The sequence below is a fragment of the Lacerta agilis genome, chromosome 1 (assembly GCF_009819535.1).
Source record: "Lacerta agilis isolate rLacAgi1 chromosome 1, rLacAgi1.pri, whole genome shotgun sequence".
Taxonomy (NCBI): Eukaryota; Metazoa; Chordata; class Lepidosauria; order Squamata; family Lacertidae; genus Lacerta; species Lacerta agilis.
Window position 1 is genome coordinate 38,555,844 of NC_046312.1, and position 15,911 is coordinate 38,571,754.

General features: G+C 42.5%; 1 protein-coding gene across 1 annotated transcript; it reads left to right on the forward strand.

The window, feature by feature from the left end:
• Window positions 1-4,874: 4,874 nt before the first annotated feature.
• Window positions 4,875-15,397, forward strand: FAM98B (family with sequence similarity 98 member B). The gene is made up of 8 exons (XM_033144714.1): window positions 4,875-4,961; window positions 7,377-7,525; window positions 8,790-8,924; window positions 10,113-10,297; window positions 11,528-11,608; window positions 11,845-11,961; window positions 12,597-12,764; window positions 14,586-15,397. The coding sequence occupies exons 1-8, from the start codon at window positions 4,897-4,899 to the stop codon at window positions 14,886-14,888; spliced, it is 1,203 nt and encodes a 400-aa protein (XP_033000605.1). The 5' UTR covers window positions 4,875-4,896; the 3' UTR covers window positions 14,889-15,397.
• Window positions 15,398-15,911: the final 514 nt, after the last annotated feature.

The window sequence follows — 15,911 nt, forward strand, 5'->3', positions numbered from 1 at the left end:
TTGTGAACTGTTGGATGGTTCAGTAAAATGATTCACACCATATGGACTATTTTATTTTTAAAAGTAAAATGAGAAATATGGGAAGGAACATACACTGCACTTGGATGAGTTTGGCTACAGAAGAGGCCAATGTCACAGCATGTCTGCTTTTGTTTTATTTCAGTTGGTTAGGGATGAAGAACAGATAAGCTCCATACACTGAGCTAGTGGAACATAAGAGCACGATCCAACTTTTTAATCCTGTTGATTTCAGTGGGAAAGATGCAAAGTTGAAGCTAATCCATGTTTGTTAGACACACCCAAAAAGTTCCTTAGTACCGCTAATAGGCCTAAAATACAAAAATGGCCATTATTATGTATATATACAGTGGAACCTTGGTTTTCAAGCATCTCGGAAGTCGAATGTTTCGGTTTTCGAATGCTGAAAACCTGGAAGTAATTGCTTCCATTTTTGAACGCACCTCAGAAGTCGAGTTTGCTGACGGCCCATTGCGCCTCGGTTGTCGAACGTTTTGGAAGTCGAATGGTCTTCCGGAATGGATTACGTTTGACAACCGAGGTTCCACTGTATAAACTGTTTCAAAGGCATCATTAAGGCTATTCAACCATCCATCTCCTCAGGCACACCAACTTAGGCGCCACACCGTGGGTGCGCAGCCCATGCGTGCCATGATGTCATGACGTCACGTCACGACATTGTGGTACGCATGCGTTCTCCAACACATTGGCAGTGACTAGGCCAATGCCTACACCGTGGGACCTCTGTTGGGGCCTGCTGCAGCTGCATCCCATAAGCATGTCTGTGCCGCAGCGAACCCCAACAAAGGCCCCACGATGGAGGCACAAGCCCCAGCCCTGTTGCTGCCATGACGCCAGAACACCAAAGGTAAGCAGCCGGCAGTGGCGGGTGCATGTGGCAGCTGCAGTTGGTACACAGCAGCAGCAGGGGTGGAGGACAGGTATCCACTGCAAATATTTTGTGCATGACCAAGTCCCCAGGGCCCCCAGGAGTTGGCGCCAGTGCATCTCATTGTTGTTGGCATCTGTCTCTCTCTCTCGAGAGAGAGAGAGAGTCAATGGAAGAGTGTATCGAAAGTCAAACTGTAGAGACCAGTATGGGAGAGTCATGTTTTTATTGCAGCTGAGGCAGATGAAGCAGTCCAGTTTCACTGGGGCAGATGCACCCTGGCGTTTCTATTCTCTGTGCTCCTCCTGGCAGTCATTTTTCCTCTGGTCACTGCTGTGGATACAACACCTGACTGTCTCCAGGCATTGCAATCGTCTGCAGGGGATTGCCGCAAGGCAGGGTTAATGTTGCCAGCCTCCGTGTTATGTCTGCAGACATCTTTATAACACAGAGTTGGTATTTTCACCACAGTACTCAGCAGGGAGATTCCACAGTAGTTGTTACACAAAGGTGGCAGACACCTTTGTCCATGTAAAGGGTCACAATGCTGGAGTTGTGTGTGTCTTGTGGCACTGTTTTCCAGCGCTGCAAGAGAAGGCCATGGAGGTGCATCATGAGGGAGGAGATGAGTCCAGCTTTACCACATGCCTGAGAGTTGATGGCATTCTTCAAGGGAGGAAGGAATATCTAGCTCTTCCAAACAGGCTGAAAGCTGTCAATTGCTGTGGCGAAGACCATGCTGAGTACAGTTCTTGATAGTGTGCTACCCATCACTTCATCTGCTTGCTGTGATCTGTGAGGATCTTTCCAGACATGGTTTTCAGTTGGACAGTTTTTCTGACCATTGATCCAAAGGCCATCTTCATGCTTTTGTACATTTTGTGAGTGTTGCCGCTGTCAGCAGAGAGTTGAATGCTCTGACACAGCTTTAGCCAGCAGTCACTGGCACATTGTCTAGCAATCTGCTGGGCATCGCTCCTTGCCTTTCTCAGTGCAGCAAGTGTCTTGTTTTCTGTGTGGCATTGTCAAAAAGGCTGTTTTAGCCAACACCTTTCATTTCAAGTGACGCTATTAGAGAATCAGCTCAAAGTATAGATTTGGATTTCATAGTAAATCCTACAAGCCATCCTTTTCAAGGGTTCCTTGTGAACTCTTATTCTTTAAAAACTCTGGGCATTTAAAGAAAATTCCATTTAGAGAAAAATCTTTTAAATGTGAGTTTAAAAAGAGTAGGCATGAAATAGAACATCATTAAGAATACCTTAATGTAACTCAATTAAATCTTTGTTGGTTAGTTGTTATTTTTAAAATCTAACCACTAGCTTAAATTCTCTGGTCACCAACATTTAAGAAGAGGACTTCTCTTTTTAGTTCATCTGTTTTTCTAACAATAAACCACCATGTGCTTTCAAAACTATCACCATCTTTTATACTGTATTTTGAAATTTATTAAATTGTTTTTAAAACTGAATAGGGCAACTGAGGGGTGCAGTGCTATTCCTGGAAGCAAGCCTTATGGAAATCAATGGGATTTACTAAGGGAGGGACACTGGTGGCACTGTGGTCTAAACCACATAGCTTAGGACTTGCCGATCAGAAGGTTGGCGGTTCAAATCCCTGTGGCGGGGTGAGCTCCCGTTGTTTGGTCCCTGCTCCTGCCCACCTAGCAGTTTGAAAGCACATCAAAGTGCAAGTAGATAAATAAGTACTACTCCAGCGGGAAGGTAAATGGCATTTCCGTGCGATGCTCTGGTTCGCCAGAAGCAGCTTAGTCATGCTGGCCACATGACCTGGAAGCTGTACGCCGGCTCCCTCGGCCAGTAAAGCGAGATGAGCGCCGAAACCCCAGAGTCGTCCGCGACTGGACTTAACTGTCAGGGGTACTGTTTTTCAAGTTCTCCTTCTCTTCTCTTTGCTACTAACACTGTGATGCCCTCCAGTGGCTGATAATTTTCTGCTCAGTACTGTACAGAGAATTATTTAAACAGAAATAAATCGTGGAAAGACTTCAGTGATTTGCCCATGGTGAATTCAGCCCATATATGATCTGGATAGTTGTTCAGATTGCATAACCAGTCATTTTATCAGCTTTCCCCCGAAATATAATAAAAGTACTGTATTAATCATCCCAGGCTTATTACTAAGATGTAGAATACCATAAAGACAAGGAGAAACAAAACACCTATCTGACCAGTTCCTTTGTAGAGTGGAAAGAGAGTTGTTCAGACCTGCATTCCAAGAGGTGTGAAGCTTAATCAGAGATCAAAAACATGCCACTGTGATGATACCTACTCATCAGGCTTTTGACAAGACAGTTTCCTGTGACAGCTTAATCTGCAACATAATCTAACAACAAATTAAATGTACCCTGCAGAACTAATATAATCCAACCTATCTTTATAACCTGAAAGCTTTGATATTTTTAAAAATAGCCTTGGGGTAGCGAAGCGTTAGCATGTTCCTTCACGCTAATTAAAATGATGTTTAAGTATAGGAAACTCAATCAGGGATTTACCGCCTTCAAAGAGAAGGAAAACACTATATTTTTCAGAACTTCAATGGCTCATGCCTTAAACATAGTTGTGGTCTGATGGAAGTCTCTCATACAAACACAGCCGCCAACAGACAAAAGCTTTCAGAGAGACAATATTGTATTCCAGGGATGAGGAACCTTTTTCCGCAAAAGAGAGTCAAAATTCTGGGGTCTGCATCACACTGTTGACTGACTCATCTTCAGCTTATAGATCATTTCCACAAGTACTACTAGTAGGTGTCCCCCATCTTATATTTGTGCAGCAGGGTCTTCCTGCCTAAGTGTAGAAACTTTGACCTCTTCCTCTTTAGCTACTGAAATTAATTTGATTAGTTTTGGCCCAGTTCTTTATTGCCCCATTAGACAGAAAATGAATCAAGTTCTAGGCTTTTGCCTCTCTCCTTGCCATTCAAGTATATTATCCATTTTTTAAGAGAATGTGCTTGTTTTTCTTTAAGCAAACATTCTTATTCACATATCCACTGATGTTCACGTAACCGCACATTTGTTTAACCTTTTCCGAAGACGCTCGTGTTGAACGGGGAAAATTAGGCTGCAGTTCTGTGCCTATTTATCTAGTGTTATTCTTTTTTCTATTTTTAATTGAATTTATATACCGCCCCATAAAACCACAAAATACATAACCAAAATAAAAACAACCCAATAACACCCTCCCCCCGCCCCCAAAACCCCCAGCACATTTTAAAGGGCATAGGATGTCAATCAAATCAAATCAACCAAAGGCCTGGTTAAAAGGAACGTTTTTATGTCCTTGCTTTGAACTCAACAAGACCAACAGAGTGTAGACGCATGTCATCAGGGCAACAGGCAAATGTTAAACATTGGCAGGGCCGCTACTGAAGGTAATGGGGCCCTTTGTATGTCCAGCTGTCCTTTGTCAACAACAAATTGTCTCTGTTTTTTGTGTTGAATATATGCTATATGGTAATTTATGGACCTAATAGCCAATTGCCACTGTTGCTGTATGTAGGTTTTATTTTATTTGTTTTCTATCTTATATTTTTAAAATGGACATCCAGTGGTTTTTTCCCTTTAAATTTTTTTGGGCCCCCAAGAGAGTGGGGCCCTAAGCTATAGCTTGTTTATTTTATACGTAAATCCGGCAATGATGGGGAAATAAAGACTGAATCTAGCAGGCTTTGCAAGAAAGTTTGCACACTCTAGTTGAGGAGCTGACTCCGCCTAATCTAAGGCGGCTCTCTGAACAGATTTCGTGCTGCTGCTGCTGCTTATGCGGAATATCATGCACACCCAACGTGCAAGATTCTTCCTTCCTCCCTTTTCCAAATTCCTAGCAACGGTGCGGATTTATCGGGATTGATCTGTAAAGGCGCTTGAACTGCAAGGAGGAACCAAATGGCTGGGCAGCAGGAGGGTAGCCGGGCCCGTTTGAGCGGCGCGCCGGATGGGGGCGGGGCCGAGGCGGCTGCGGGCAATGAAGGCACCGGCGGAGGATCTGAAAATGGAGTGCGACATCCTGGACGCGCTCGAGGCTCTGGGGTGAGAGGGGCGAAGGCGACGCGGAGATCGGGGGGGGGGGGAGCAAGGGGCTGGGGTACCCCTGCAGAGAGGTGGTCGGGAAGGCCGGCTGGAAAGGGGGGCCGCTCGGGGATGCACATGCAATCCGGTTCAAATCAAGGCACCCCTTTTCAATGCAGTAGTAGCACCCCTTTTATATACTCGCCGCCAGTGCCTTCGCTCCCTCTGAAATCCCGGGCTTCCCCTTGGCCTCCACTTTGACCCACGTGTGCGTGGGAGAATTGTTCGTGGATCCCGGGGTGGACGAAGCGCAGCATTTGCGCGCGCACGCGTGACACGCTTCCAAAAATCTCTGCTGCTTTGATTCCGCTAATCAAAGACTGGGAGAGAAATCAAACTGTTTGTTGTGAATACAGGTTTAAAAAAGAAAACAAAGACCTCCGGGTATAGGGCGGTATTATGAATAATAATAATAATAATAATAATATATCCAAGTATTAAGGAATAATAAGAGTAGGTAGACGTTTGTTCCTCACCTTCGCAGCGTCATCTGTTTAACAGGCGCAGAGTCTTGATTGCTCACTGAGTACCAACTGCTGAGTCGGCTCTGTTGCAGTAATATTTATCGCTTCCAAATGTGTGCTAATTTGATTGGTTGAATAGGAGTGCTCCCGCTTTGACCAAATAACTTTGGTAATACATGCAAAAGGTATGCTTAAAAAAAAAAAAAGAATAGCTGGAAGTTAGGTTAGTAGAACACCATAGTAGTCTTTCAGTAATTGAAAGTAAAAATCAGTGGCTACAAATGATTACCGGTATATACTGATGTCCCACTGGCAGCCCAATCCTCCTAACATGATCACAAGGAAGAAAGACCTACGGTTTCAGTGTCACAGCTTCCAAGTAAGGTTACTTAGTTATTGCAGCCTTAAACTTATTTAACTGCACTGACTTGTGCTTTCTTGATGGGGAAGAAAATGTACATCTTGTGATGGAAGAACCACAGGTTTTATAGTTTGCCACGCATGCTACCATATTCCAGGGACTTTTTATCTTCTTCATGCCACATGTGTGTTTTCCCTGAATGAGAAGTTGGCATGTGACGAAACTAGGCTCAAAATGAGATTCCATCCAACAAGCATTGGAGTAGTGTGTAAAAAAAAAAAAAGGCACAATGCATTGGGGCTAGGATTATATAGGCAGGCTCAAATGTTGCAACTGTAAACTCTTAGCGTGTGCTTGCATTTCACAAATGGGCGTTTTAAATGAATTTTTGTATTTCGTTCTTAATTACATGAAATGTTGCTTTCTTTTTATTGATTTTACACGCAGCAGCAGCACAATACTGCATGCATAACTGTGTGCGTTGGCTTGTACTGTACTTGCTGGATTCTGTATGGAGTAGCAGGTGAATCAGAAGTTCACATGTATCCAGTAATGTTATAGGTGCTTGTTACAGTTCAAGCTTTTAGGAACACCCTGGAAAGTTCATAGCAAAAGCCCATCTGGGCCTGCATCCCGTTTTAACAGCGGCCAACCAGATGGAAAGCCCACAAGCTCCCCAATTTTGCTCTCCAGAAACAACTAGTCAAAGGCATATTGCCTTTGATACTTGGAAGTACTACATAGTCTGCATGATGCATTTAGAATAACCTAGGTGTATGTCTTGGAATGCAACGTGTGAAGTTATGCTTGGCATTTGATACAGTTATTGGCAACATGTTGAAACATTGCTGAACTTTCTTTAAAAATGTTTGTACAACAACTGCCCTGGGATTTCCATCCATTTGCAGCAACAAATTTACAAACTTGTAGTTAACTTTAAAAAATGCCTCTGATTAATCAGGCAGAAGATTTTGATTTTTTTAAATTATTTGAATACAGTGTGCATATAAATGCATGTTAAAAGAGGCATTCTCATTTCTCACACACAGGAGGAATGGTTCTTCTAAGATGAAAACATATTATTCAGAAATAGTTTTATCCCATATGTGAATTTATTCTATAATAAAACTCATATAATCAACATTTGGTTGCGGCCTTAATAAATAATAAAAAAAATGGTAAGAAGTAAAGTTGTTCCCCATCCCCCAGCCAAAAAACCCCAAGCCAATTCTTTTGTTACTACACAAAATAATGTTGAGAGGCGTAATTTTACATTAGGCACTCCTCTGCATATTGTACAGATTTGTTGTCACTAAAACATGTCCATATTGAAGTTCTGTTTGCATTAAACATTTAAAAAATGGGTAAACAAAAAGTTATTTTTGATTCACAAGCACTTTAATTGCGCACACTCGACTATCCAACAATAATACACTCTTACTTTTCAATAAAGGAATATTTGTGAATGACTGAATGAATTCCACAGTGAAACATTTTTTTCTACTTTTAAATTTTAATTCCTGTAGTTAGGTCATATGTTTTGCTCCCCAGGTACAAAGGCCCTCTTTTGGATGAAGATGCCCTTAATAAAGCAGCTGAGAGTGGTCTGGCTTCACAAGACTTCTGTGATCTTTGTGTTTGGTTAAGTTCCCAAATACAGCCGTTGTGTGACTTGGAAGAAAGCATCTCCTCAACAGCTGGTAATTTGGCATGATTTTGATTTTAATCTGTTGGAATCTTGTTTGTGTGTTTGTCATAGCTTTCCATTTTGTAATTTATCTATAAACATCTCATGAATGTTTCACTTTGGAAATAAATGTGTTGTGGAGATATTTGAAATGATTTTTGACATTCTGCTGTGATATTAACATGATTAATGAAGAGAAGTAGTGATGCTTCTACAGTTTCTGACCTGTGGAACTGGATGTATTATCGAAGGGGGGAAATTGTGTTTGTTTTGTCACCTGATTGAACAGAGTTGAACTGATCATTTACACAAAAAATTAAAAGGATTCTTTTATATTAGTGAACATGACCCTAAAGCCTTCATTGCTTGAACCTAAACTCAAACACATTAAAGCAGGAAAGGTACCTGACTTCTCCCTGCAAAGGTGTAATGAATGGAATGCAGAAAAGGTATCACATGTGAGTTGAGGCAGTGGAGAGAAACATATTAGCTACACACATACACTGTGCCAATTTCAGTCGCCTTCTTGCTTGTGAAACTGCAGAACTGGGAACCTCTTGTATCTATGAAGGCTCCCTCTGCATACTGGAATTGTGGAAAATTAGACATGGAGTGGCACACACATTTAATATAAAGTCTGCTTTGGTATCAGCAAATGTGAAAATAAGAAACCCCTACATGTAGTCCCCCGTCCTCTCCCCTAAGGCTGGGAAGGGAGAGAGCAAGGAAAGAAGGGGAAAGGCCCTGGCAACGCAACACAGTGCAGCTCCCCCCACCCCCACCCCCACCCCCGGTATGCAGCCAGGAGCAGCAAGGAATGAAGCGGGTATTTTTTTCTTGTTTTCCTTTCCCCCCTCCAATTTTAAAGGTGTGGTTTATATTCGGGTGAGCTTATATTCGGGCCAATACAGTAATGGGATTATACTTGTTCTTTGCTGATGCAAAAGACAAAATACCCTGCACAAAAATAAATTCGAGTTGTGTTTCTGTGCCATTCATTCTGTCTTTTCTGTGCCATTCGTTCTGTCTTTTTGTTTGGACTGACTTAATTCTGGAGGATATGATATTAGTTCAGAGCATCACATTATTCTTATTTTTAAAATTAGTTTTTTCCCCAGCAAAATGTTACTTTAAAATCTTAAGAGCAATTTGTATGATATATTTTTTTCTGAATTCGTTCACCTGGTTCCCATCTATTGTTTAAAGCACCAGAGCTGGAGCCTGATATGAGGGTTTTTTAAGTGTATGACTTTTTATTCCTCTATGTTCTGTTAAAGGTGGTGAAGACGTTGAAAGTTTACAGCTTGAGATGAGTGGCTTTTTAAAAGAGCTGGCTTGTCCATATTCAACACTTGTGTCTGGAGAAATTAAAGAGCGGTTAAAAAATAAAGAAGATTGTCTTAAAGTCCTGTGTAAGTTACCAGAGTCTTTCTGTTTGCAGTTTTACAGGTGGCTGTTTTGTTTCACGGAGCATTCTGGAGACAGAAAAGGCCCACTTTTTCTGGCACTGTATAGCCTGCATCCAGTCTTATGCATTGCAGTAGCCGCATGGCAGCACAGAATAATGTTTGAAACCTATAGTTTACAACTGTACAATAGTTTACAACTGAACAAAAAAAAAGGTCCACTTTATGCTGCCGTATATCTGCCTGTCAAGAAGTCACAGGGCTGGTTTCCACTGCTGACTTCTTCTACCCTGTTACATTTCTTCATTTATTACTGGGCAGAGAAAGGTTTGTGTGTCCTGGGCTCTGTTTGGAATCGGCCAAACATTATTTCCAGATGCTCCTTTCAAGAGTGCAGCCTGGTTCTTGCTAATCTTACTCCAAGTAATTACAACGGGATTGGTCAGTATGAGCCAACCAACAGATTAAGGGGGGAAAGGGGGCAATTCTTTCTCTAGATGTGGATTTCCTAACACGTCATTAAATTATTGACTGATAATTTATAATCTGAAAAGGAAGTTTATATCAAAATATATTTCAGATGCATTTTTCATAGTTCATTATTACTTAAAACATTAATATGTGCAATAGTTGTCACAAGGGTGTGGAACCCAGGAACCAAATGCAGTTCTTCAGCCCTCTGTTTGCCCCCTGGGACTCTTCTCAGGCCACTCCCCAAACACTGCCCCTCACTGTCCCTGCCCTCAAGTGCTTTTACTGGCTGAAATGTGTCATTGGATTGAAACAATGCCTCTTGCTTGTCTGGATAGAAATGGGTGGAAGGGAAGATCTCTCTGACTTTTGCATGGCAGTGCAGCAGGCAGTATTCCAAAGGTCAGGCTCCACCCACTTTCTAAAGGTCTCCACCCATCTGTGGCTCCACCCACTTTTGCCTCTGGTCCTGCCAGCCATTGGCATGTGGCCCCTGCGAGGTTGCTCATTGCCTGGTCTCTGCAGCCCTTGGGTTGAAAAAGTCGTAACCTTGACATGGCTTTTAAATTCTTTTCCATTTTTTTTCTTTGCATCTTGTTTAATTTTCATATTTACATCCCCACCCAGTTCTGACCAGAGAGCATTAATTTTACCAGTTTTCTTATTGAAACCCATGCACGGATCCTTCTCTAGCTTTTACATATCTTTTCCCCCCACCTTCAGTATTTTTAAGCACAGAACTTCAGGCTTTGCAGATACTGAAATTGAAAGAGCGTAAAAGTTCTCATTTGACGAAGAATAATGACATCCACCAGGAAATCCAAATGATCTGCGACGTCCTGGGTCTGCCAAAGTCATCACCTTCATCTTCTGATATTCCGGTCTTATTAAGCAGTATAGAGTCAAAGGTACAGTGTGTATTTTCTACATTTGAGTGCCGATGGTATTAGTTTTGTACACCTCCACAGCCCCAGTCCCCTGTCAAGGAGTTGAAAGGGCATTCTCAGGGTGACAGGTAGATAGGGTACCTGCTTAGGAGCTTTTTTCAGTGGGAACTCGCCAGAACTCAGTTCCAACACCTCTCAGGTGAGTTCTGGCACCTCTCAGGTGGGCACTATTGCCATTCTAAAACAAAGAGGGAGGTGCTCATGGTGAAGAAGAAGAAGAGTTTGGATTTGATACCCCACTTTATCACTACCCAAAGGAGTCTCAAAGCGGCTAACATTCTCCTTCCCCTTCCTTCCCCACAACAAATACTCTGTGAGGTGAGTGGGGCTGAGAGACTTCAAAAAAGTATGACTAGCTCAAGGTCACCCAGCAGCTGCATGTGGAGGAGCGGAGACGCGAACCCGGTTCACCAGATTACGAGCCTACCGCTCTTAACCACTACACCACACTGGCTCACCCCTTTTTCTAGAAGAATGGCACAGCTAGTAGTTGCTCTGAAATGCCCTATGTTTTTGTTAAGCCGGAAGGAATTATGGCACCAGGGGAAGCCTGCATAGTTGCTGACCATAGAGCCCCACCTTGGGCAAAAGATTCCTGCATTGCAGGGAGTTAGGCTACATGATCCTCCTGGTCCCTCCCAAGTACAGTTCTGTGATTCTATTATTCCCCTCCCCCTCACACTCAGGTGTGGATGGTAGGGATGGAGCCTGCATTGGTAAGGACAGCCATACAACCCCTTTCCTCATTAGATGTCCCTTCATGTGTGAAGAAATCTGCACAGGAACCCAGAAAGAAGTCTAGATGACTGTAGCAGCTCTTATGTGTTGTAGCTGTTTTGCCTGCCCTTTGACCTTCTCCACACTGCTGTCCCCTTGCTTATTCTGGCTGCAGCACCTAGCATCTTCTCACAACAGCAGCTGAAGAATAAAGGTAGTGTTTCACTCCTAAGTGAACCAGCCAGGGAACACAGCATTCTTCCATACTTGGGCACAGGCAGGAGGAGTCAGTCATGTGGTGAGGGGGAAGAAGCATCTGGCCTGCCTGTGTGAATCATCTCATAAGATGACATTGAGAGAAAGGATCCAATTGTCTTTGTGAAAATTCTATTGTACTTTAGTGTCACTATGTAGATACACAGGATTATTGTAATTGGTTTTATATAAATATATATATATGTTTTACTTTTTCAGGTTAAGGACATTTTATCAAAAATTCCAAACACTTATGTGGGCAAATCTCTGCTTAAAACTCCTTTGAATCCAGATCAAATGGTAAAAATTAAGTTTTTTTCACTTTTATATTCAATAACATACAAATACCTGCTGAAATTGAGTGCTGCTTTTTGCTTTTCTGTCTTTATTTGGATCAAAAGTGAATGCATTCTTCTCTGATTTTTGACATAAAATAAGAAATTTGTAGCATCTGCAGTTGAAAAGTGTTGTGACTATTTAAAGTATTTTCTGTATTTTAGACTGCTATTGAACTGTTTTGTGCTCCAATGCCATAGGGAAGGTTGGAAAAAATAAACAAGACTCTTCTCAGTGAATATGAATGCCGTCGTCGTATGTTAATGAAGCGCTTAGACGTAACTGTACAGTCCTTTGGTTGGTCCGATAGAGCAAAGGTAAACATGTTTTATCGTCAACTTCCTGGTAGCTGACTCTCCTGTGGTTCCCTAAGCATTTAATTGATGATGCACAATTTGTTAATATAACAGTTTTATATTGTAAATACTAGAGAGAATCCCATTTCCTGGTTTCTCTCTATGTTCAAGGGCATAGTCGGTTTTTGGGTTTTTTAAAGGGATTGTATTAGACATTTTTCTGTTATAAATACCAGTTCAAAGGTATACATATAGCCAAGAACTATGTGTGCAACTGCAGTTTCTTTGAAATTCCTTCTGCATGAGTGCTGGCAGCTGAAGAGACAAGCTGCTGCTTAAACTGAAAATTGGCTTGCAATTTTGGCAGTGGGAGCTATGAAGCAAAAACAACAACACCTTAAAATAAAGCTCTGAATGCATGCATGATTCATTTTACCCCCTAACTGCAACCTTCCTCATCTATAGCATTACTTAAATAGCGACAAATGTTGCTAAGGCGTTCGGCCAGCTGTTCCTCTTGTTGCAAGGACCTTATGTGATACTAGACTGCAAAAAGGAGTACATGGCATATTGGACATAAGTGTAAACTTAAAGTGCTCCCCACTTTTGTTTTAATATTTCTGCAAATCTGCAATATGTCTACATTTATTTTTAAGGTGAAAACAGATGATATTGCAAGGATTTATCAACCCAAACGTTATGGACTGTCTCCTAAATCAACTATTTCATTAGCCCATCTTCTAGCAGCTCGAGAAGACTTGTCGAAGATCATAAGAACAAGCAGTGGATCGTCACGAGAAAATACCATTTGCTCAATTAATAAGGTATGATTTTCCAAACAGCCTTCTTGAGCTGACCCAACCATTCATAATATGCCAGTAAACATGTCTAATGTGTAAAGTGCTTAATAATTGAATGTCTTCCTGGTAATCTAATGAGGTTGGTAACTGTGCACTGAGGAATCTGAATTCCTCTGGCTTTATTACTATTATTGCATTATTTATAAAATTTCTATACCACCCTATACAGTGAGGGGAGAAAGTATTTGATCCCCTGCTAGATTTGCCCGTTTGCCCTCTGACAAAGAAATGACCAGCCCATAATTTTAATGGTAGGTTTATTGTAGCTGTGAGAGACAGAATAACAACAGGAAAAACCCCAGAAACCCAGAAGACAAAAGTCAGAGATTGATGTGCATTATAATGAGTGAAATAAGTATTTGATCCCTTTGCAAAGATGACTTAGTACTTGGTGGCAAAACCCTTGGTGGCAATTACAGAGGTCAGACGTTTCTTGTAGGTGGCCACCAGGTTTGCACACATCTCAGGAGGTATTTTGTCCCACTCCTCTTTGCAGATCCTCTCCAAGTCAGTAAGATTTCGAGGCTGATGTGTAGCTACTCTAACCTTCAGCTCCCTCCACAGATTTTCGAGGGGATTAAGGTCTGGAGACTGGCTAGGCTACTCCAGGACCTTAATGTGCTTCTTGAGCCACTCCTTTGTTGCCTTGGCCGTGTGTTTTGGGTCATTGTCATGCTGGAATACTCATCCTTGACCCATTTTCAATGCCCTGGCTGAGGGAAGCAGGTGCTCACCCAAGATTTGACGATACATGGTCCTGTCCATCGTCCCTTCAATGCGGTGAAGGTGTCCTGTCCCCTTAGCAGAAAAACACCCCCAAAGTATAATATGTCCCCCTCCATTTTTGACGGTGGGGATGGTGTTCTTGGGGTTGTAGGCAGCATTCCTCCTCCAAACATGGTGAGTTGAGTTGATGCCAAAGAGCTCAATTTTGGTCTCATCTGACCACAACACTTTCACCCAGTTCTCCTCTGGGTCATTCATATGTGCATTGGCAAACTGCAGACGGGCCTGTACATGTGCTGTCTTGAGCAAGGGGACCTTGCGGGCTCTGCAAGATCTCAGTCCTTCACGGCGTGGTGTGTTACCAACTGTTTTCATGGTGACTATGGTCCCAGCTGCCCTGAGATCATTGACAGGTTTCCCCCGTGTAGTTCTGGGCTGCTTCATCACCGTTCTCATGATCATTGCAACTCCACAAGATGAGATCTTGCATGGAGCCCCAGACCGAGGGAGGTTGACAGTTATTTTGTGTTTCTTCCATTTGCGAATTATTGCACCAACTGTTGTCACCTTCTCACCAAGCTGCTTGGCAATAGTCTTGTAGCCTAGTCCAGCCTTGTGCAGGTCTACAATCTTGTCCCTGACATCCTTGGACAGCTCTTTGGTCTTGGTCATGGTGGCTACTTTGGAATCTGCTGGATTGATTGCTTCTGTCGACAGGTGTCTTTTGTACAGGTACTGTAACGAGCTGGGATTACAGGTAAGACCTCTCCCTTACAGCAGGTGCTTCTAAGCTCAGCTCAGCTTTTCCTGTTGTTATTTGTCTCTCACAGCTACAATAAACCTACCATTAAAATTATGGACTGATCATTTCTTTGTCATAGGGCAAACAGGCAAATTTAGCAGGGGATCAAATACTTTCCCCCCCCCCCTCACTGTACCTGTAGATCTCAGAGCGCTGATAGGAGAGCATCCCCTGGAAGCCCCATGTGCTCAGTGATGGAGGAAATATGGAATAGAAATGTAATAAAATAAAATTTATGGCGTTTGCTTCCAATGCAGGTCTTGATGGGAAGAGTACCAGATCGTGGAGGCAGACCAACAGAAATTGATCCACCACCACCTGAAATGCCCCCTTGGCAGAAGAGACAAGATGGTGGTGGTAGAGGTGGAAGAGGAGGTCGAGGAGGAGGAGGAGGAGGAGGTGGCTGGGGGGGAGGGGGTGGTGGTAGAGGAGGGGGAGGGGGTGGAGGTTGGAGAGGAGGAGGTGGTTTTCAAGGGAGGGGAGGAGGCTACAGTGGGAGAGGTGGGTATGGCGAGTCATATGGTGGAAGGGGAGGGGGAGGAGGCTACAGGAGATACTGATACCACTAAATGTTAACTGACACAAACTGTTCATTTGGAATCTGGGATAAATTATAGCTGTCTTTGCAGCATGATATTTGAATTACGTTCTTCATGCTTTTTTTGAAAATTACAATATTCGGTTCCCTATAAATCACTTTGCACATGATAGCTTTCCTCCACATGCGACTTCCGTTTATGAGATCGGATGTACATGTGTGCATTTGTCAGATGTGATGATTTATATGCGATCTAAAACCATGGTTAGCAGGGAGTTCCTGTTAGGTGAATATGCGGGGTCTGTGAGAGACTGTGAGCCCAGAGAACATGTGGGGTTTTCTGTATAGAAGTGATATCTATGTAGAAAATGTTCCATGTGTGCAATGGCCTTAAATGTTTAAAGTGTAAAATAGCGGTTAAAGAAGCAATTGAGTTTTTTTGACTCTTGAGATCTGGATTTTTATGTAATATGAGAAGCTTTGGAAACATGAGCATTAACAAAATAAAACAGAATATAAAATTAAAATTGATTTTCTTCATAAGTTTTCAAATTGCAGTGATTCCCTCCTATAAATAAGAACATGGGAAGCATTGTATGATAGATTTGGCCTCCAATTTCATATGAAAAATGTAAAAAATGAATACTAGCTGTAATGTTATCCGATTCAAAATTAAAACTGCAGGAGGTTTCCATGAAAATGCTGGGGGGATGCGAGTCTGTATTTTTTTTGCAGTGACCATAATTGGAGGTCGGCATTTTTGGTTGGCCTTGCTAGCCAAGCCAAAAATTGTGATTGCCAGGTTATTTCTGCTTGCCGGCTGGCTGGCTACAAGCAAACACCTTCTCCCAGCAGCAAAAAGAGATTCCTCCTTTCCTGTAGGAAACACCAGAGGGAAGTATTCCAGCTTCAGCTGATGCATGGCCAAGTCTCTCTGCTGAGTAGCAGCTGAAGGTGTCTTCATCTCCTCACTTCTCTTTCCTGTGAGAAAGAAAGGGGGATAGTGCAAGCTTCTGCTGATGCTTGATGGTGGGACACAGAGACC